Source organism: Oncorhynchus keta, chromosome 23 (genome assembly GCF_023373465.1).
Source record: "Oncorhynchus keta strain PuntledgeMale-10-30-2019 chromosome 23, Oket_V2, whole genome shotgun sequence".
Lineage (NCBI taxonomy): Eukaryota > Metazoa > Chordata > Actinopteri > Salmoniformes > Salmonidae > Oncorhynchus > Oncorhynchus keta.
In genome coordinates, this window is record NC_068443.1 from 30,221,309 (window position 1) to 30,244,053 (window position 22,745).

Here is a 22,745-nt window from a genome sequence, read left to right on the forward strand (position 1 = left end):
GATTGAGCTTCCTGCCCACCCAGTCTTCAGGCACTCACAAGCAAACCACACTCCTCTACAGTGGGAACTTACTGCAACACAAGCTAATAGTTTTAGCGTTTTATTATTACTAAACTGAGGTACATGTGCACGATTGGCAGTGACTCTATACACAGGTGACATAAACAATGTGCCATATAAAAACTGAAAAACAAATTGGTCTTTCTATAAAATAGAAATTATACACAAGTGCTACATGTACCTTTTTCCCTCCAAACCTAGAACAGGTTTAAAAATAATATTACAGGTAAACAAAATGTTAAATCATATTACAATAAATCTTTACACAAAGATGCAGTACCACTTGTAATTAACTTTGATTGGAATATCCTTCAGTTGCCCTAGTACTCCTATCAACTGAAACCTAGGTTGATAAAATACTTCTTAATGTAGGGTAAAACTAACACACTACACTTCAGAATCAAATACTGTAGATCAACACTTGACTTTCTTAAAATGCCTTACAGAACTTTATACATACTGTTTTATGATTTCAAATTAAAATCTATGTTTAAAACCTTGCTAAGAAAGGAATCAGTTTACATACCTATACTTTTACAATTTGAGTTACCGGTAAGTGAAATCCCAATACATAAAACAAACTCTTTGGACACCCAAGGAGCAAGTACTTTAACTTATGTACACCAACCAACTGCCAAAATGTTTATTAAAGTATGTTTGTCCCAGGCAGTGTTTCTCCAATGGCTTCTGACCCTCAGACATGCATGACCTGCTTTGTCTCAGTAGCAGCAGAACATGCACACAGTACCATGCCACAAAGCCCAACTCCATTACCCTTACTTCTGGTTAACAATAACAGTACATTCAATTATAACAAAATGTGTACGCTACATCCAAAGGAATACACAAATGTTGAAAACAATAAGTGCAATTTGCTTCTGCATAGACATCTGAGGTGGAAGGCTGTAAACTGTGTTTGTAATAATATGGGACAAAATGTGAATATGGGGCAGGATGTGTTCTGTGAATTTTTCAATGCTTTCATCTCCAGGGAGAGAGAATAGATACTGCTATTGTCCAATTCAAAATAATTAGAACATGTTTACAGTCTGTGCAAAGAAGTAACAGTACATTTCTTTATAAGTTTTGAAAAGTATTTTCAGTATCTAACATGATTCACTGATGAAGTGTTAAAAAATTCCATTGAGGTGGGGGTTTTGTTTAGCGGTAAAACAGCATTAACACCATCAGATGTACAATATCAATATTATTTTTGATGAGAAAAGCTTCAAAGGCTTCTGCACAATAAATTACAAAAAGTTACAGATTCCAATTTCTCTGTACCTTCAACGCAGAAAACATTCATTAAATGCTTCCACCTTTCTCTTGCTACAGTATACAACACATACACCACTTTTTATAGTGCAAAATCAACAGAGTTATGGTCTTTAAGGTTATTCAATACAAAATAACTTCAATGAATTGCTACCAGTATGGTTAATCGCCTACATATTGTTAAATCATTTTCCTATCACCCTGTAATTGAAAACAGACAAATAAAAACATCACAGGTGGTTGTTTTGTGTGAATCCATGGACAAAAAATAAAAGTAGGTAATATGATTTTTCCTACCTATAGTAAAATAGTCTAGTATTAGCATACCTCAAACTATCTTGCCTGGTCCAGATCTGTTTGTGCTCTCTTGCCAACTCCTATTGTCAGTGTCAAGCCAGAAAGCACATACAGTAGGACCAGGCTAACTGTTAGCTACTAAAGCTGTACTTACACAGGCAGCACAATTCTGATCTTTTGCCCAATTAGTGGCAAAAATCTGATTGGTCAAAAGACCAATTAGTGGCAAATAAAATCAGAATTGGGCTGAATGTCTAAACACAGTAGTGTTGAGGTCCTGTCAGAGTACCAAGGTTCTGGAGGCACAGCCAGAAGTCTGGGAGCTGAGGAACTGTCTGGCCTGCTCAGCTACGATCATCTGATCATCAGTCTTCCCAAATACCACAGCATCCCACTCACAGTTGTCGTCTCTCCTCGGTGCGATGGTGAGGGTGTGGTGGGGCAGGTAACAGCATGGCTCCTCTCTCCCTGGTCCTACTCCAGGGGCTGGCGAGTACACCAGCTCCTCACAGCCCAGCATGGACGACCTCAGGGGGGCGCTGGTCAGCAGGCTCTCCCCATGGATCTGAGACAATGTGAGAGACCCTTAAAGTACTGTCTTCAATGCTCTCTTAATCGTCCTTCACTCTCACCGTGGTTTGCCATCCTCATCTACAATAGTCTGTATGCATCTCATTTTCAGTGCTTCTGATGGCAACTTGAAAAGTGATATCTCACCTGTGCATTGTTGAAGTCTTCTTGGAAATAGAGTTGAGCACTGTGGCAGTCCTTATTCCAGGGTTCCGCAGCCAGGGAATTCCTAACACTCCTGGACGATGGATCAACCTGGGTTACAAAACATGGAATGGATAAGATTGTAAAAAAATAAAAAAAAAAAGTTGAATTCCATCTAGGTGTAATACTAATATATTTATTGAAAGGCACTTTGAAGTCTTTATCACGCAGGTTCTGGTCTATCTATTCTTTGTTTAGTCATTATCGTTGGTTGCTAGTTAAATGTGTCTTAAGCACCGCTATAGCCCTGACATAATTGCCAGGAGGTGACAAATAAAGTTGTTTGAATCGAATTGAATTACTTCATAATTACTGTGTACAAATCTCTATGGATGAATATGAGCTTCAGATACCTCATGTTTCCAGGAGGAGCAGAAGTCAGCCTGTGTTTCTGCATGAATTAACATATCAACCTTGTTTTCCACTCTAAGCACCTCTTCCTCCAGGTAGGCCAGGGACCTGGGCTGCTGCATCTAACAGAACACACACACACACACACACACACACACACACACACACACACACACACACACACACACACACACACACACACACACACACACACACACACACACACACACACACACACACACACACACACACACACACACCTCAGGAAGAGTTACATAATACAACATCCCCTCACACACCAAATACAAAACAGATAATACAGACATGACTTATAAACGTTATTCCTGTGTTATAAATATACCATCATTTTCAGTTGGGCCTGCATCTTCTCTTGGGTGGACGTGACAGTCTTGAATGGTGTTGGAGTTAGTGGCATGGGAAACATGATGGCTTTACGAACCTTGGGGGTTCTGAACCTTGTAAAACAGTCAGACAGTACATGCATATGAGAAAGCCTCTATTGGTGTAGGAGTGAAATATTGACACAGAACTGTTCCAGAAAACTCACCCAGCATTCTCCTTCTGATACTTGGTTGTTAACTCCTTCTGGAGGGGGGTGGTGTTGGCACGTTTGTGACCGCACACTGGGGTGGACGTCAGAGCTGGGTTTTCTAAAGTCAAATCCTCAACTCCAGACACGTTGAAAAACTACAGAGAAATACAGGGTAGTGTTTGTACCATATACGTATATCATATATCACAAATATACTCTATGGCAGGGGTCGGCAACAGGAGGCACGTGGGCCCAAACCAGCACGCAAGTGATTTTCTTCGACCCCCAACGTTTTTATCCCAACGTTTTTAGGGTTTTGACATTTTTGTAAAAGAATTCTGCTAAAAATGAGCTTAATTTAGGGAATCTGTTTACCAATTATACCAATTTACCAATAAATGTAATCAAGGTATGAAAATGGTCATTTTCAAATCTATTTTTGGGCTTAGTTGTGGTCAATTTGCAGTGTACAAATTATTTGAATTATGTTCCGGACCCCCAACCATCCGTTCCGACCAAAAATCTGGGTGTTGCTGGATCTAGTTGCTTACCCCTGCTCTACTGTATGCAGGCTATATGACAATCAAATTGTATTTGTCACATGCGCCAAATACAACAGGTGTATTCATCTTACCATGAAATGCTTACTTACAAGCCCTTAACCAACAATGCAGTTAAGAGAAATAATAGTTAAGAAAATATGTACAAAATAAAAAAGTAACAATAACAGGGATAAATTACAGGGGGTACAGGTAGCGAGTCAATGTGCAGGGGTACAGGTTAGTCGAGATAATATGTACATGTAGCTCGGGGTAAAGTGACAATGCATAGATAATAAACAGCTGAAGAAAAATGCAGATAGTCCGGATAGACATTTGATTAGCTGTACTGCAGTCTTATGGCTTGGGGGTAAAAGCTGTTAAGAAGCCATAGACTTGGCGCTCCGGGTGGCTGGAGGCTTTGGCCATTTTTAAGGCCTTCCTCTGACACCGCCTGGTATAGATGTCCTGAATGGCGTGAAGCTTGGTCACAGTGATGTACTGGGCCGTACGGACTACCCTCTGTAGCACCTTGCGGTTGGAGGCCGAGCAGTTGACATACCAGGCGGTGATGCAACCAGTCAAGATGCTCTTGATGTGTTGTTGCCTACCCTTACCACCTGGGGGTGGCCTGTCACAAAGTCCAGGATCCAGTTGCAGAGGGAAGTGTTTATTCCCTGGGTCCTTATTTTAGTGAAGAGCTCTGAGCGCACTATGGTGTTGAACGCTGAGCTGTTGTCAATGAACAGCATTCGCACATAGGTGTTACTTTTCCAGGTGTGAAAGGGCAGTGTGGAGTGCAATAGAGATTGTGTCATCTGTGGATCTGTTGGTGCCGTATGCAAATTGGAGTGGGTCTAGTGTTTCTGGGATGATGGTGTTGATGTGAGCCATGACCAGCCTTTCAAAGCAATTCATGTGCTACGGTTCGATAATCATTTAGCCAGGGTACCTTGGTGTTCTTGGGCACAGGGACTATGGTGGTCTGCATGAAACATGTAAGTATTACAGACTCTGTCAGGTACAGGTTGAAAATGTCAGTGAAGACACTTGCAAATTGGTCAGCGCATGCTCTGAGTACACATCCTTGTAATCCGTCTTGCCCTGCGGCCTTGTGAATGTTGACCTGTTTAAAGGTCTTACAAAACAATGTATAGCATAAATCATAGATCAGTGGTTTGCATAATTACTTGATGGTATTAGATTATACGTTACCTAGTCAGGACATCCTACCTGGGAGGGAGAGAATGGCAGTGCTTTGACATGAGTGACGCTAGGTGAGGTGGTGCTGTTGTCCAAAAAGGAGGTGCTGTGACACTGACTGGCAGGGTACTGCTCCCCCCTCTCCCTCCTCTTCAGGATGGAGGGAGGTGTGCTCAGCTTAGTCACGGTGGGTGAAGAGGCAGGGATCAGTTCAGTGTATTTCTCACTCAGGTCCATTATGACTGAGTCCTCAAAATGGTAGCTAGCTCCTTCTGGCATCCCTACTTGAGAGACAGACAACATCACTTCCTGTTTCAGGGGCGAGGTCATTTCCTTCAAGCTGAAACTGGTCACCTCGCTCCAAGCCACTGGGTCCTACAGGGTCAAATAAGAATTCATGTTTTGACAAGATTATAACTCAATGACTATTCTTAATTGTATTTGGATTGTTAACCAGAATTACACAATGTAACAGTTATCTGCATGTTCAATAACCTTAATCTATGAATATGACACACTTGACAGCATGAAAAAAACAGAGCCAGTGCTTCATTTGAAAATAAACATGAGAGACAGGAGGAAAAAGAGGAGAAATAACATCACAGACTTAAATAGACAACATTTTGTAGTATTATATTGTATCTATGTGCCATACTGAGTCAGCCACAACAGGGAGACAGGAGGAGCTCACCATATAAATAGAATGAATATAATTTTAATTTCACAAAAAATAAATGAATTAATAAAACACTTTTCTCACCATAATTCCTCTTGGATCACTAAGATCAGGATCTGTTTTTATCGATTTCATAATGATTGTTATGTTTATTGATCAGATATGATGCATTTTACCACAATATAAACAAATACTAATGCAAAAATTCTCATTAAAGCAAGAGTCTTTGAAGTCCCAAAAAAGTTCAACAAATCCATTTCTAATATTTTTTCTAATAAAAAGGCCTGACACCGAAAACAAATATTTAGAATGTAATTATTAAAATGAATTTTGGAATTTTTCCACAACACACAACCTTTTCTGAATCTATTTTTGTTGTTGTCATAACTATTTTTTTTTTAGATACACATATCTGGATAAAGTACAAAAGTCACAGATTAAGCCAAAATTTCTAAAGTATACATTTTCTTTATCCTAATATTTTCTAAATATTGGTCCATTACGTGAATAATAAACAGGTTTCAGAGATGAGAATGCATGTTTTGGTAATGAGTGTTTCATAGTTTGTCATTGAAAAACTGTACCGAGCTCTATTAGAGATAAATCAACCCAATAAATCATCACACTGTGTTATTTGTCAATCCCAAATGACTTGCATAAAACTAAAATCACTGAAAACGCAATTGACTAATAACCCATTATTTTAGCATAAGTCCACTGAACAAAAATATAAAACTCAACAGGTAAAGTGTTAGTCCCATGTTTCATGAGCTGAACTAAAATTATTGAAATGTTCCACATGCACAAAAAGCATATCTCTCAAATGTTGTGCAAAAATCTAATTTAAAATATTGAATCAAATTTTAGATTTGTCACATACACATGTTTAGCAGATGTTATTGCGGGTGGAGCGAAATGCTTGTGTTTCTAGCTCCAACAGTGCAGTCATATCTAACATTTAATATCTAACAATTTCACAATAATACACACACATCTAAAATAAAGGAATGTAATTAAGAATATATAAATATTTGGATAAGCAATGTCAGAGTGACATGGAAGAAGATACAGTAGGATAGGATAGAATACAGTATATACATATGAATTGAGTAATGCAAAATATGTAAACATTATTAAAGTGACTAGGTGTTCCATTTTTAAAGTGGCCAGTGATTTCAGCAGACTCTAATGTGCTAGTGATGGCAATCTGGTTTCAGAGCTGGTTATGGGTGCACCTCAGCCACGCTCAAGGTCCTAAACGATATCATAACCGCCATCGATAAGAGAGAATACTGTGCAGCCGTATTCATCAACTTGGCCAAGGCTTTCGACTCAATCACCACATTCTTATCGGCAGACTCAACAGCCTTGGTTTCTCAAATGACTGCCTCACCTGGTTCACCAACTACTTCTCTGATAGAGTTCAGTGTGTCAAATTGGGGGGGCCTGTTGTCTGGGCCTCTGGCAGTCTCTATGGGGGTGCCACAGGGTTCAATTCTCGGGCCGACTCTATTCTCTGTATACATCAATGATGTCGATTTTGCTGCTGGTGATTCTCTGACCCACCTCTACGCAGACGACACCATTCTGAATACTTCTGGCCCTTCTTTGGGCACTGTGTTAACTAACCTCCAGATGAGCTTCAATGCCATACAACTCTCCTTCCATTGCCTACAACTGCTCTTACATGCAAGTAAAACTAAATGCATGCTCTTCGACCGGTCGATGCCCACACCTGCCCGCCCATCCAGCATCACTACTCTGGACGGTTCTGACTTAGAATATGTGGACAACTACAAATACCTAGGTGTCTGGTTAGACTGTAAACTCTCCTTCCAGACTCACATTAAGCATCTCCAATCCAAAATTAAATCTAGAATTGGCTTCCTATTTCGCAACAAAGCATCCTTCACTCATGCTGCCAAACATACCCATGTAAAACTGACCATCCTACCGATCTTCGACGATGTCATTTACAAAATAGCCTCCAACACTCTACTCAACAAATTGGATGCAGTCTATCACAGTGCCATCCATTTAGTCACCAAAGCCCCATATACTACCCACTACTGCGACCTGCACACTTTCGTTGGCTGGCCCTCGCTTCATACTCGTCGCCAAACCCACTGGCTCCAGGTTATCTACAAGTCTCTGCTAGGTAAAGCCCCGCCTTATCTCAGCTCACTGGTCACCCTAGCAGCACCCACCCGTAGCACGAGCTCCAGCAGGTATATCTCACTGGTCACTCCCAAAGCCAATTCCTCCTTTGGCCGCCTTTCCTTCCAGTTCTCTGCTGCCAATGGCTAGAACGAACTTCAAAAATCACTGAAGCTGGAAACTCATATCCCCCTAACTAGCTTTAAGCACCAGCTGTCAGAGCAGCTCGCATATCACTGCACCTGTACATAGCCCATCTGTAATAAAGCCCATCCAACTACCTCATCCCCATACTGTATTTATTTATTTATCTTGCTCCTTTGCACTACAGTATCTCTACTTGCACATTCATCTTCTGCACATCAATCACTCCAGTGTTTAATTGGTATACTGTAATTACTTCGCCACCATGGCCTATTTATTGCCTTACCTCCCTTATCTTACCTCAACTGCACACAATGTATATAGATATATTTTTTTCTACTGTATGTTTGTTTATTCCATGTGTAACTCTGTGTTGTTGTATGTGTCGAACTGCTTTGCTTTATTCTTGGCCAGGTCGCAGTTGTAAATGAGAACTTGTTCTCAACTAGCCTACCTGGTTAAATAAAGGTGAAAGTAAAAAAATAAAAGACATTAAATGAACTTGTGCTCATCTAAAGGACTACTCCTCTAGATAATGCATCATGTGTGTATAAAACTCTGTTAAAACAATTATTTGAGTTTTTACAGCAAAAAAAGTTTATGGTAATGACAAACATGTCCACAGACACTGTTTTTACATAATGAATATTTTAGTCAGATGTAAACTTCACCTAGCATTAAAAAAAATCTGCAACATATTTAGTTTTGTATTCAAAGAAGTTGGGTTCATCTAAAGTAAAATTGTATAAAATGCCCAGAGGATGATGTAAAATGGATGCTTTTTGGCAATAAGAATTTGGGCTGAAAATGTACAAAATTCAGACGAAAATGTAAAATGTATTTAAAATGAGACACAGTGCCATAAACTAGGCAACATAGTCTTCAGAATGATAGTTGATTGTTGCAGATGGATCATGGTTTTTCTAACACATTTTGCTACTTCCATGGTTAAAAGTGCTTTCATGAGAATCACCCAACTGACCGAGTCTATGAGCTCCAGAGTCTCTGCGAACTCGGGGATGGTTTGTAGGGAGGAGAGGACAGCGCTTGCCTCCACGGCCAGGAACCTGCTTGGAGACACAGGAGTGTAGACAGTCGAACCACGGCCCTCCATACTCTGGTTCCCCAAGCTGCTCAGGGTCGTGTTGGTCAGACCGTCGTCTGTCAGGCTGCTGGACCAGCTGGAGTAGTGAGCTTCTGTGTTCTGTGGAGATGGAGAAAGAGGGGGGCAGAGAAAGGTTAGCTTTTGTCCAGTTCGTCACATGCGGATTGCTAAAGGCATCAGCATGCTTCAGCTCGGCTGGCGCCTAGCAAAACTTGTCTAGTCTAACTGAACGAGTATACTCGCATACTCTCTTCAAAGACCTTAGCTTGAAAACAAACAAAAAAAATAGTGCCAATAGTACTGTTTGTCCATTTTGAGACACCGTAGCCAGTATACACTTCCTCAAAATAGTCCAGATTAATCTAAGATAACTCATTCATTTTGACGTTTTTGCCGAGATCTTAGGCGAGCAATTTTACATCTAACTAAGATGTATGGTGCAGTATTTCTCAACGAAAAAATGTGCATGAAAACGAGTCTTCTCTCGTTGAACGACAACAAAGACTTTATTGATGAATCCCTACTTTTGACCAATCACCGACAAAGGGAAGTAAGCTTTGGCTTCGAACTCAAATCAAATAAATGTTATTTGTCACATACACATGGTTAGCAGATGTTAATGCGAGGTTAGCGAAATGCTTTTGCTTCTAGTTCCGATAATGCAGTAATAACCAACAAGTAATCTAACCTAACAATTCCACAACTACTTCCTTATACACACAAGTGTAAAGGGATAAAGAATATGTACATTAAGATATATGAATGAGTGATGGTACAGAACGGCATAGGCAAGATGCAGTAGATGGTATCGAGTACAGTATATACATTTGAGATGAGTAATGTAGGGTATGTAAAAACATAAAAGTGGCATTGTTTAAAGTGGCTAGTGATACATGTATTACATAAAGATGGCAAGATGCAGTAGATGATATAGAGTACAGTATATACATATACATATGATATGAGTAATGTAGGGTATGTAAACATTATATTAAGTGGCATTGTTTAAAGTGGCTAGTGATATATTTTTTACATCAATTTCCAATATTAAAGTGAGCTGGAGTTGAGTCAGTATGTTGGCAGCAGCCACTAAATGTTAGTGGTGGCTGTTTAACAGTCTGATGTCCTTGAGATAGAAGCTGTTTTTCAGTTTCTCGGTCCCTGCTTTGATGCACCTGTACTGACCTCGCCTTCTGGATGATAGTAGGGTGAACAGGCAGTGGCTCAGGTGGTTGTTGTCCTTGATGATCTTTATGGCCTTCCTGTGACATCGGGTGGTGTAGGTGTCCTGGAGGGCAGGTAGTTTGCCCACGGTGATGCGATGTGCAGACCTCACAACCCTCTGGAGAGCCTTAAGGTTGTGGGCGGAGCAGTTGCCGTACCAGGTGGTGATACAGCCCGACAGGATGCTCTTGATTGTGCATCTGTAGAAGTTTGTGAGTGCTTTGGTGACAAGCCAAATTTCTTCAGCCTCCTGAGGTTGAAGAGGCGCTGCTGCGCCTTTCGTCACAACGCTGTCGGTGTGGGTGGACCAATTCAGTTTGTCCGTGATGTGTACGCCGAGAAACTTAAAACTTACTACCCTCTCCACTACTGTCCGGTCGATGTGGATAGGGGGGTGCTCCCTCTGCTGTTTCCTGAAGTCCACAATAATCCCTTTCTTTTGTTGACGTTGAGTGTGAGGTTATTTTCCTGACACCACACTCCGAGGGCCCTCACATCCTCCCTGTAGGCCGTCTCGTCGTTGTTGGTAATCAAGCCTACCACTGTAGTGTCGTCCGCCAACTTGATGATTGAGTTGGAGGCGTGCATGGCCATGCAGTCGTGGGTGAACAGGGAGTACAGGAGAGAGCTCAGAACGCACCCTTGTGGGGCCCCAGTGTTGAGGTGGAGATGTTGTTACCTACCCTCACCACCTGGGGGCGGCCCATCAGGAAGTCAAGTACCCAGTTGCACAGGGTGGGGTCAAGTCCCAGGGTCTCGAGCTTGATGACGAGTTTGGAGGGTACTATGGTGTTAAATGCTGAGCTGTATTCGATGAACAGCATTCTCACATATGTATTCCTCTTCATGATGACGGAAGTGAGTGCTACAGGGCGGTAGTTGTTTAGCTCAGTTACCTTAGCTTTCAGGAACAATGGTGGCCCTCTTGAAACATGTCAGCATACTGGGATGCATACTGGGATAAGGATTGATTGAATATGTCCATAAACACACCAGCCAGCTGGTCTGCTCTGAGGACACGGCTGGGGATACCACCTGGGCCTGCAGCCTTGCGAGGGTTAACACGTTTAAATGTTTTACTCACGTCGGCTGCAGTGAAGGAGAGTCCGCAGGTTTTGCTTCTTGTTTTAGTTTCTGTCTGTAGGCTGGAAGCAACAAAATGGAGTCATGGTCAGCTTTTCCGAAAGGAGGGCGGGGGAAGGCCTTATATGCGTCGCGAAAGTTAGAATAACAACGATCCAGGGTTTTACCAGCCCTGGTTGCGCAATCGATATTCTGATATGATTTAGGGAGTCTTGTTTTCAGATTAGCCTTGTTAAAATATATACATACGGCTGTGATTATATATACGGGAATATTATATATACGGGAATATATACGGCTGTGATTATAATCAAAGAGAATTCCCTTGGTAGATAATGCGGTCGACATTTGATTGTGAGGAATGCTAAGTCAGGTGAACAGAAGGACTTGAGTTCCTATATGTTGTTATAATCACACCACGTATCGTTAATCATAAGGCATACCCCCCGCCCCTTTTCTTACCAGAAAGATGCTCGTTTCTGTCGGCGCGATGCGTGAAGAAACCAGCTGGCTGCACCGACTCTGATAGCGTGTCTCGAGTGAGCCATGTTTCCGTTAAGCAAAGAACGTTACAGTCTCTGATGTCTCTCTGGAAGGCAACCCTTGCTCGGATTTCATCAACCTTGTTGTCAAGAGACTGGACACTGGCGAGTAGTATGCTAGGGAGTGGTGCGCGATGTGCTCGTCTCCGGAGCCTGACCAGAAGACCGCTTCGTTTGCCCCTTTTACGGCGACGTTGTTCAGGTTCGCTGGCTGGGATCCGATCCATTGTCCTGGGTGGAAGGCAAAACACAGGATCCGCTTTGGGAAAGTCATATTCCTGGTCGTAATGATGGTGAGTTGACGTTGCTCTTATATTCAGTAGTTCCTCCCAACTGTATGTAATGAAACCTAAGATTACCTGGGGTACCAATGTAAGAAATAACAAGTAAAAAAAAAAATACTGCAGTTTCCTAGGAACGCGAAACGAGGCGGCCATCTCTGTCGGCGCCGGAAGTAAGAACTTCGGCTTACCTCCAGAAAAAATGCTGTGTGCCTGTACAGCCGAAAAAACCAAAGTCCAAAATATATGCACAAACTCTTCCAAACTGTTTCGGCTGGGAAGTAAGCGGACTCCTTAATGCTGAAAGCGCCGCGTAAGCAAGCCGTACATAACACCCTGGACCAGGGCTACGGACAGGTCAGAACCAATGATAATTAGGACGATGAGTTTTCCTGACCATGAGATCTGGCCAGGAAAAACTTTGGGCCCTAACCACGAGGTGTACATTTACCAATGTAAATGTAATGAGTGGACATTAGGGTGGACATTGGCAGGAGCCTCACCTTCATGCCGAAACTTAAACATGAACTGTGCATTTTTCCATTCATCTATCCAAAGAAGCCTCACATGTGTTGTGAACAGCTAGCCTGGGTGCCAGTAGGGGCAGCTAGCTAACTGGGGGTGAGTAGCTAGTTAATCATGGGTGAACGGTCATGGCTAACATTCTAAGTATGGGTGAATGAATGGCTAACCTGCTCTACCAACTGAGCCACAGAAGGACCATAACCCGTTAATCATGGGTAAAGCGGCTGGCTGACCGGGTGATGAGTGGCTAACCTGGGGTGAGCGACCTAACCCGGGTGAACGGCTAGCTGACCGGAGATGAGTGGCTAACTAACCGGGGGTGAACGGCTAACCGGGAGTGAACGGCTGGCTAACCGGGAGTGAACGGCTGGCTAACCGGGAGTGAACGGCTGGCTAACCGGGAATGAAGGGCTAGCTATCCGGGGGTGAGATGGGGGATGGGAAGCCGGTGGGGAGGGTGGTAGGGTGGAGTTCTAGAACATACTACACATACGTGTTCCTTCTCACACATCCTTCTTACACATGAGGCTTGTCGTCTCCTGACTTCGCTCTCGGCTGCCATGAGGAGCAGCTCGAGTTCCTTAATTCTCTGCTCTTTGTTGGAGGACCTATCAGTGAACGACTGCTGGGGTACACGCAGTCCAGGAGAGATTGGAAAAACACCTGATTTATAAGTCTTATTCATCTCTTATCTTACATTGGATGCTGAATTACAGAGGAGGAACTACTATACATTGTTGGGAGGGAAGGAGTTCACTTGCAACATGGTTGAGCGAAGGTGATTGAGTGCAGAGAGCTGATTGAGTGCAGAGAGCGGATACTCACTGGGACAAGGAAAGAGGTTTCAGGAACACTGTCCATGTACTGGCTATTCAACAAGCCAAGGGAATATCCTGAAATCTGCCAAAACACACATTCACAACACCAACATTGTAATAAAATGAACAAACCGTTTGGGACTGATTTCATCCTGATTTCAGTGATTTTAGTGAAACTTGATTTTCAATTCAGAATGATATTAGGCTATTCTTCAACCTAGTTGCTTGTGCTGATTGGTAAATCTGTGCTCACCTTTGTAGGGATAGTCATGAAATAGTGATTCTGTCTCCGCCAGGAGGAGCCGGAAGACTTGGTTCTTTTCTTGATGGAAGCCTTGGTCTTGTAGACCCGAGTCGGGACGTCCTGCAGATAGCCCTCATGCTCCACCTTCCTAAGCATGGTGGAGTTCCAATGATTCTTTATAGAGTTGTCTGTCCTATGGGGGGATTCAGACCAAAGAAATGGAATTAGAATGATATTATGTTCTATATTGTCAACACTATATGTGTTGTTGCTTGTTATATATCCCTGCGATTCAGACAAACAAAATATTTGATTAATCTCATGAGATTTCACAGATACTGCGCCCAAAATATCATGCTATTCCCTACATTGTGAACCACCAGATCCCTATGGGCCCTTGTCAAAAGTAGTGAACTATATAGAGAATAGGGTGCCATTTGGGATGCAAACTGAGTGTTAAAGCCTGTTATAACAGTGTTATGACTTGTTATAAAAGTGTTATTACCTGCCAGGCAGCAGCTTGGCTATCTCAGCCCAGCGGTTCCCGATACGTTTGTGAGCAGCGTATATGATTCGATCCTCCTCCTGAGTCCAGCACGACTTCTTCACCTCAGGGTTAAGGTGGTTGTGCCAGCGCTCCCGGCACTGCTTGCCGATACGCCCGTGCAGATGCTTGGCAATGATGGACCAGCGCTTGGGGCCATACCTGTGCACCAACTCGATGACCTGTGCACAGATACATTGACACACAGCAAGATTAATAATTTGTGAATGTTTGATACATACACACTACATGGACAAATGTATGTGGACATGCCTTCAAATTTGTGGTTTCAGCTCTTTCAGCCACACCTGTTGCTGAAAGGTGTATACAATTGAGCACACAGCCATGCAATCTCCATAGACAAACATTGGCAGTAGAATGGCCTTACTGAAGTGCTCAGTGACTTTCAACATGGCACCATCATAGGATGCCACCTTTCCAAGTCAGATTGTCAAATTTCTGCCCTGCTAGAGCTGCCCCGGGCAACTGTAAGTGCTGTTATTGTGAAGTGGAAACGTACAGGAGCAACAACGGCTGAGCCGCGAAGCGATAGGCCACACAAGCTCACAGAAAGGGACCGCCACTGCTGAAGCGTGTAAAAATCGTCCTCAGCTGCAAAACTCACCACCAAGTTTGAAACTACTTCTGGAAGCAACTTCAGCACAATAACTGTTCATCGGGAGCTTCATGAAATGGGTTTCCATGGCCGAGCAGCCACGAACAAGCCTAAGATCACCATACGCAATGCCAATCGTCGGATGGAGTGGTGTAACGCTTGCCACCATTGTACTCGGGAGTATTGGAAACACGTTCTCTGTAGTGATGAATCACACTTCACCATCTGTTTAGTGGAGGAGGAATAATAGTCTGGGGCTGTTTTTTATTGTTTGGGCTAGGCCCCTCAGTTCCAGTGAAGGGGAACTTTAATTCTATTGCATACAATGACATTCTAGACGATTCTGTGCTTCCAACTTTGTGGCAACAGTTTGGGGAAGGCCTTTTCCTGTTTCAGCATGACAATTCCCCCGTGCACAAAGCAAGGTTAATCTAGAAATGGTTTGTTGAGATCGGTGTGGAAGAACTTGACTGGCCTGCACTTGTACTGTACTTGGTAGACAGAAAACTGAATAGAAACTGTCTTCACCCTCTCATCCTCCTCCTTGGTCCATGGCCCTTTCACCAGCTCTGGGTTGAGCACCTTTTGCCATCGGTGCTGACACTGTGACTCAGATCTTTTCTGTCAGAATTAATAAATGCAAAAAAGGAAGAAAACATCAGTCCTATATACAGGTACACAAGGGACAAATATGTCAGAGTTGGTCATATTTTGTGTGGGTGACACTTACCTTGAAATGATCTGCTATCACATTCCAATCATCTGCTCCATGTTCATCCACAAGCCTCTTCAGCCTCTCATCCTTGTGATCACAAGGGAGAAAAATATTCAACATTATTTTCTTGGGAGTTGACTCAGCTACCACAGAAGACAACTCAGTCTGGAAATGACTTACCTCTTCCCTCGACCACTTGACTTTCTGCAAAGACTTCTTGGGACATTTCACCTCAATGGAGTCATGGTCATCCCCAACATCACTGAGAAAGGAAGGACTAATAAGGTTAATATACAAGAGAGGAGCGGAGAATAATGTTTACAGTGAACAGACATCCCCTCAAACTTACCAAAGGTATCGACGTCTTCTGCTGCCGCTGCTAGTCATACTGTATCCTGTTCAAATTGTTTTTGTTATGCAGCAACCTTATTGACAAACTATGGAGAAAGCATACAAAAAGCAACAGATTTTGATTAAATGTAGTTTGCTGAAATAATAGATCAGATAAAATAGGTATGAAGGGCTTGCAGACTATTACGGATTACAAAGGTGGACCCAGCCGTGAGTTGCCCAGTGACTCAGACCTCCCAGACTAGCTAAATGCCTTCTATGCTTGCTTCAGGGTAAACAACACTGAGTCATACATGAAAGCCCCTGCTGTTCTGGACGAATGTGTGATCTTACTCACGTCAGCCACGGAGAGAAAGACTTTTAAACAGGTCAACACTCGCAAGGCTGCTGGGCCAGACGGAATACCAGGACGCGTTCTCAGAGCATGCACAGACCAACTTCACAGACATTTTCAACCTCTCCTTGTCCCAGTCTGTGATCCAAACATGTTTCAAGCTGACCACCATTGTTCCTGTTCCAAATAACTCTAAGGTAACCTGCCTAAATGACTATCATCTGTAAATCATCATCCCAGATACCATGGACCCACTCCAATTCGCATACCGCCCCAACAGATCAACAGATGATGCAATCTCAATTGCACTTCACACTGCTCTCCCACCTGGACAAGAAGAATACCTATGTAAGAATGCTGTTCATTGAATACAGCTCAGTGTCAACACCATAATCCTTCCAAACTCATCACCAAGCTTAAGACCCTGGGACTGAATACCTCCCTCTGCAACTTGATCCTGGACTTTCTGATGGGCCGCCCCCAGGTGTTGAGGGTAGGCAACAACACCTCCGCCACACTGATCCTCAACACGGGGGCCCCCCTGGGTTGTGTGCTTAGTCCCTCCTGTACTACCTGTTCACCCACGCCTGCGTGGCTACGCACAACTCTGTGGCATATTGTATCGGAGGCCACGTGACCACTTAGGGGACACACAACCCACGCAGAAGGGTAGGAGAGCGGGAGATCTCAGCTCAATGCACAATACTTGTACGGCTTCGGTTAACTTGAATAAAGGACTTGTGTTTTAAGGAACAGTTGTTTTCTTTAGTATTTCTTAGACAAGAGGATACAACATGGTACCAGGAGTGACACAACTCACCTTTGACTCCTCCATCATCAAGTCGAAAAAGCTGAACGACGCCAAGAGGCTTCACGTCAACTAGCTAACTTTAGCTATATAGCCACTGGGCTAACAAGAGTGATGTAAAAATAACAACGCCGGAGCTAACGGAGCATGCAGTGCACGTAGCTAGTCATTTTGCAGTGCTAGCTGGCTAACGACATTGAGCCACTAAAGCCTCCAACAGAACTGAAACTTCACAGCAAAGTTGAAGATCAATGGAATCGGTTCAAGCACTGTTTCACCCTCTGGCGGCGATAGGAGCGGTTGATAAAGACGTCACACCGAAGGTCGTCCGGTTTCTCACAGTAGGTTGCTCGGACGCCACTGATGTCTACAACAGCTTTCAGCTAACGGATGAAGAGCAAGCAGATTATGAACTGGTATTAGCCAACTTTCAGACTTTTGAAACAGACTGTTGAGGAATTTATTAGGGTCATGCACATTGGTGATGTAGTTAGATTCTAAATCTCACAAGGTTCCAGTTGTCATAGTAAAGGGAGAAAAAACAGCCATCCTTGGGTTAAAGTCATATAACTTACTGGGTCTGGTGAAATGATTTCATACAGTGAATGGTTAAATTACTAATGTTGAGCATATTAGTCCAGATGCTGATGTTTTTCAGGGAAAACTCATGGTGCAACACAAAATCGAGTTAGTGCAGTCAAATAGATCAGTGATCCATGCACTTAGGAAGGTACCACTAAGAGACCAGCTAAAAGCAGAGCTACTGAGGCTAGAGTCCTTAGATATCCTAGACAAAGTAGAAGAGCTTACTGAATGGTTCCACTCACTAGTAATAGTGGAGAGAAAAGACAACTCTCTCAGACTGTGTATGGATCCAAAAGAGCTAAACAGGTATGTAAAAAGGGAACACTTTCAGCTGCCTACCAGAGGGGAGATATTTGGGGACATAGTAGGTGCTAAATCATTCTCAAAGCTAGACACCTCCTTGGGGTTATGGAAGATCAGTCTAGACAAGGCGAATACAAGGCTTTGTACTTCCAATACTAATTTTGGTAGGTATTCATTTAAAAGGCTCCCGTTTGGTCTCATTTCAGCACCAAAAGTCTTTCATAGGACAGTTCAACAGATATTTGAGTGTGCCATGCACAAAAGTGTACATTGATGTCCTAATATGGGGTCAGATTCTTGAAGAGCACAACACAAGGTTGAAAGCAGCACTTGATCCAGCCACAGCTAATGGGCTAAAGCTAAACACAGACAAATGTGAATTCAGAAAGACAGAAATAACCTTCTTGGGTGAAAAACTAAAATGTGAAGGTATTCAGATAGACCAGAGCAAATTGACAGCCATCAAGAACATGCCACCGCCTACTTCAGGTGAGAGGTCTCCTGTGTAAAACTACAGAATGATGTTGGAACAGTAATCACCAGAAAGAGTTTGAGGAGCTCAGGGTATTAATCATAATGGCTCCAGTACTGAGGGTTCTACAGTATGATGAGAAGCGCAAAACCAAAATCTCAGCAGATGCCTCTAAAGCAGGTTTAGGTGCAGTATTGTTACAGCAGTATGGCACTAGATGGCGCCCAGTCGCATATGCCTCCAGGGCTTTGACAACTTCTGAGTGTAACTATATTCAGATTGAGAAAGAGGCATTGGCACTGTCATAAGCGTGTGAGACATTCCATGTGTTTAACTATGGTAAAACAGTGTAGGCAAAAACTAATCTATTGCAAAGAAAAGTCTAAAATACACACCACCAAGGGTACAGAGACCGTTTCTAAAACTTCAGAAATATGACTTGCAATTTGAGTACAGACCGGGAAAATAATTGTTCGTGGCACATTGTCCATAGCTTTTGACAGCTCAGAACCAAACCAGATATATGAGCAGGACGAGACCATACATGATAACCTTCAGAATGAGTTGCCCAGTCTCATAGATGAAATGTGGACAGTTATTTCACGTGCTAATGCAGAAGATGAATGTTTGTGAAAGGGTATTCAAGTCATAACATGTGGGTGGTCTGTACAAGGTATACCATAACCTTATGGTCAATACAGGGATGAGCTATCTGTACTTGATGGAATTCTGTTTAAGGGTTGAGGTATTGTGATACCAAGTGTGATACAGAAAAACATGTTGATCAAAATACACAAAGGCCATCTAGGGATGTAAAAGTCAAAACGACATGCAAAAGCAGTGTTATTCTGGCCCAAGATGAATGCTAATACAGAGCAGCCAGTCAAAGCTTGTGAAACATGCCATAAATAGCAGTCAAAACAGAGCAGAGACAGTGTGGGTTGAGGAAAAAGAGGTAATGAGACCATGGGGCAAAGTAGGAATAGATCTCTTTTCTCTTGAAGGCAAGAACTATGTTCTACTGATGGACTATTACTCTCATTACCCAGCGAGCTTTGCTGAAGGACATTCCTGATAGTCAGGTGTTAACTCACATTAAGTCATTCTTTGCTCGTCATGGGGTCGCAGAGGTAGTCCATATGGACAACGAATCAGTTCAACTTTCAGTGATTTTTCTAAACTGTACAGGTTCAAGCATGTCACATATAACCCACTGTGCCCACAGTCTAATGGGTTAGTCGAGTACGGTGTCAAAACAATGAAACTACTGCTTAAGAAAGTAATGTATCTAGCTTTGCTAAACTACATGGCTCCTCCACTAAAACATGGTCCGTCTCCCCGGAAGAAGTTGTTCAACAGGAAACTCAAAACTCGGTTGCCAGTACCCCTAGAAACAGACAGGATGACAAGGTCATTCTCAACAAACAGAGGGAAAAGAGTGAATAGAAAAGGTACTATGACACAGGGTCCAAGGTGCTCAGTGCGCTCAGTCCAAATGATAGGGTGAAAATGCATGAATGAGCGTTGAGGCCCAATGTGGTGAAAACAGTGGCAACCAGGTCATATGATGTAATGACACCTGAGGTAGTTACAGGTAGTTACATACAGGAGAAAGAGGAGACACGTGTTCCGTGTACCTGAGTGTGAGTAAACAGACAGGCAAGAGAGTGACATAACAGGTCAGACAACATCAAGCCCAGACACTCCTGTGTCAGACCCACCAGGGCTGCCTGTTGTAATGAGGCAGTCAGGTAAAGAAGTAAAAGCACCTCAGAGGCGTCATTGAAATGCAGTGTTCACTATGCAAAGAAGTGTAACCAGGATTTATAGAGTATTGTTATAGAATTGTTTATAGAGTATTGTTATTGTAATTGCTTTGTCAAGTTTGCTGACGACACAACGGTGGTAGGCCAGATCACCGACAGCGACGAGACAGCTTATAGGGAGGACAGAGACCTGTCAATGTGGTGCCAGGACAACAACCTCTCACACAACATCAGCTAGACCAAGAAGCTAATTGTGGACTAGAGAAAGCACGGGGGCGAGCACTCCCCCATCCAAATCGATGGGGCTGTAGTGGACCGGGTCGAGAGCTAACATGGTCCTCTCACACTAGCACAGTCGTGAAGAAGGCACGACAGCACCTCATCACCCTCACGAGGATGAAAAGATTTGGCATAGCCCATCAGATCCTCAGGAATTTTTACATGTGCACCATCGAAAGCATTATGGTTATATCACTGCCTGGTATGGCAACCGCTCTACAATCGACAGCAAGGCCCTAAAAAAGGGTGGTGCGGACAGCCCAGTGTGTCCCTGGGGTCAAGCTCTCAGCCATCCAAGACATTCATGCCAAACGGTGTCTGTTAGTGACCCAAAACATTTCCAAAGTTTCCACCCACCTGAGCCATGGGCTGTTTTCCCTGCTCCCGCCCAGTAGGCGGTGCTAAAGCATCGGGTCTCGGACCAATACGCTCCGAGACAGCTTCTTTCCACAGGCCATAAGACTGTTGAATAGTTACTACACCTGCACTCTCAGACTATCCACACTGACTACCTGCTCTGTCTCTATGCTCAACGACAGGTCTCTACCATTCAGACACACACTGACACTCTTCTCATTCACGCATACACACTCATGCACCCACGTTCACCACACTCACACCACTCTGACTCCAATACCCAAGCCGACAAGGTGAAACATCTCTCGATGTGCCCTTGAGCAAGGCACTTAACCGTAATTTGCTCCAGGGGTGCAGTACTACTTTAGCTGATCCTGTAAAACTGTGTATGTGACAATATACAGTATATATTAAGTGATTACTATTAAGGTTCGCTGATGCTATATTGTTTATTATTATTACCACTAGTCTTTATCCTGCTACCAGACACTTTCTACCCGTCATTTTTATTATGATTATTATTGGTATTTATCCTGCTGCTAGTCACTTTTACCCCTGCACATTGTAATAATGACCTGGATATAACTGCATGATCGTGCTTCTCTTTGCATTTTACGTCTGTTCTTCGTATCTAACGGTATATTATTAGCTACCTTTATTTCTGCATTGTTGGAAAAGAGCTCACAAGTTAAACATTTCACTGTACTGTTTTACACCTGCTGTATCCTGTGCATGTGACAATAAAACGTTTACACTTGAAACGAGGTGGATAGCTAATAAGAAGCTAACGTCTGCAAATTAGCCAACTAATCAGTCTGGCTAGCTAAAACTAGCTATACTTTGTTACGGTTAACGTTACTTAGCTGAGCCAGCTAGCTCAAATAACAATTTACAAAACAGCCTATGTTTGTTATTCATGTGGTTGACTTTATGACTGATGATCAAACACTATTCTATATTCTGTTTCCACATCATGTCTTCATCTTGCTACTCACATCCCATCTCCTTGAGACTTACTTAAATTCTCCGTGGTGGTACCGTCTCTTGGGGGACAGAAATGTCTATCCCGCCGAATCTCGCGCCCACCCCGGTGCAGCGCACGCGGACCCTCTCCTCATTGGTCAGAATCGCAAAGTATCTGTCAAATCAGCCATGTGAAATGTATCAAATTACTTTTCAGGCAGCCTGGTATTTCAAAAGCCGACGACAACACCTGTATCACTAACAATAGCTTTTTGTCTACAAGTCTTTCATGAAAATCATACAATTACATATGAACAGCCGAAAGCTGTATGCAGATGCAATGTTTATTATATTTGAAAGTTGATGCAATTCTACCACCCGGTGGACATTTGTAGTACAACGACAGATAACAGAGAACGTTGCACGTATTATTGCGTATCATAAATCCAATTGATAGGCTGTCACATTCTTGGCTGTGAGCCACAATGCAGTGACCCCTCCCTGGGGAAATTAAGCTAGACCTGCTAAACTACAGACAAACATCGACGTGTAGCGTGGCACATACACATTCAATGGGTCCACAAAGCTCAAGGGATGATGGGATCAAGCATAGGCTACTGAACAACTTGAGTTTCTGTACTGATCAAAGTATAGTACCATATAACGTATTATAATACAAGAACAGCAGTCACAAAGAAACAAACTTTAAGATTATGAGATCAAGCATAGGCTATTGTTCAAGTGGGTCTACGTAGATTTTTTTAAAGTAAAAATGAATTCAAAGGCAAATAGTTAAGGCAG

The 22,745-nt window shown here is 42.9% G+C and overlaps 1 protein-coding gene across 4 annotated transcripts; it reads right to left on the reverse strand.

Moving 5' to 3' along the window:
• Window positions 1-87: 87 nt before the first annotated feature.
• On the reverse strand, window positions 88-22,169 carry LOC118402146 (myb-related protein A-like). Of its 4 annotated transcripts, none has more exons than XM_035800098.2 (15): window positions 21,999-22,169; window positions 16,076-16,163; window positions 15,907-15,988; window positions 15,742-15,813; window positions 15,540-15,632; window positions 14,357-14,577; window positions 13,861-14,044; window positions 13,615-13,689; window positions 9,012-9,233; window positions 5,083-5,427; window positions 3,326-3,465; window positions 3,119-3,233; window positions 2,760-2,870; window positions 2,350-2,457; window positions 88-2,197 (listed from the first exon to the last, which is right to left on the reverse strand). In XM_035800098.2, exons 2-15 carry the CDS (start codon window positions 16,111-16,113, stop codon window positions 1,913-1,915), a joined length of 2,091 nt encoding a protein of 696 aa, XP_035655991.1. In that variant the 5' UTR covers window positions 16,114-16,163; window positions 21,999-22,169; the 3' UTR covers window positions 88-1,912. The 4 variants fall into 4 exon arrangements, with proteins under 4 accessions (XP_035655991.1, XP_035655989.1, XP_035655987.1 ...); XM_035800096.2 differs by having other exon boundaries at window positions 2,760-2,879; window positions 16,076-16,121; window positions 21,999-22,167; XM_035800094.2 differs by having other exon boundaries at window positions 2,760-2,879; window positions 21,999-22,166.
• Between the last annotated feature and the right edge of the window lie 576 nt (window positions 22,170-22,745).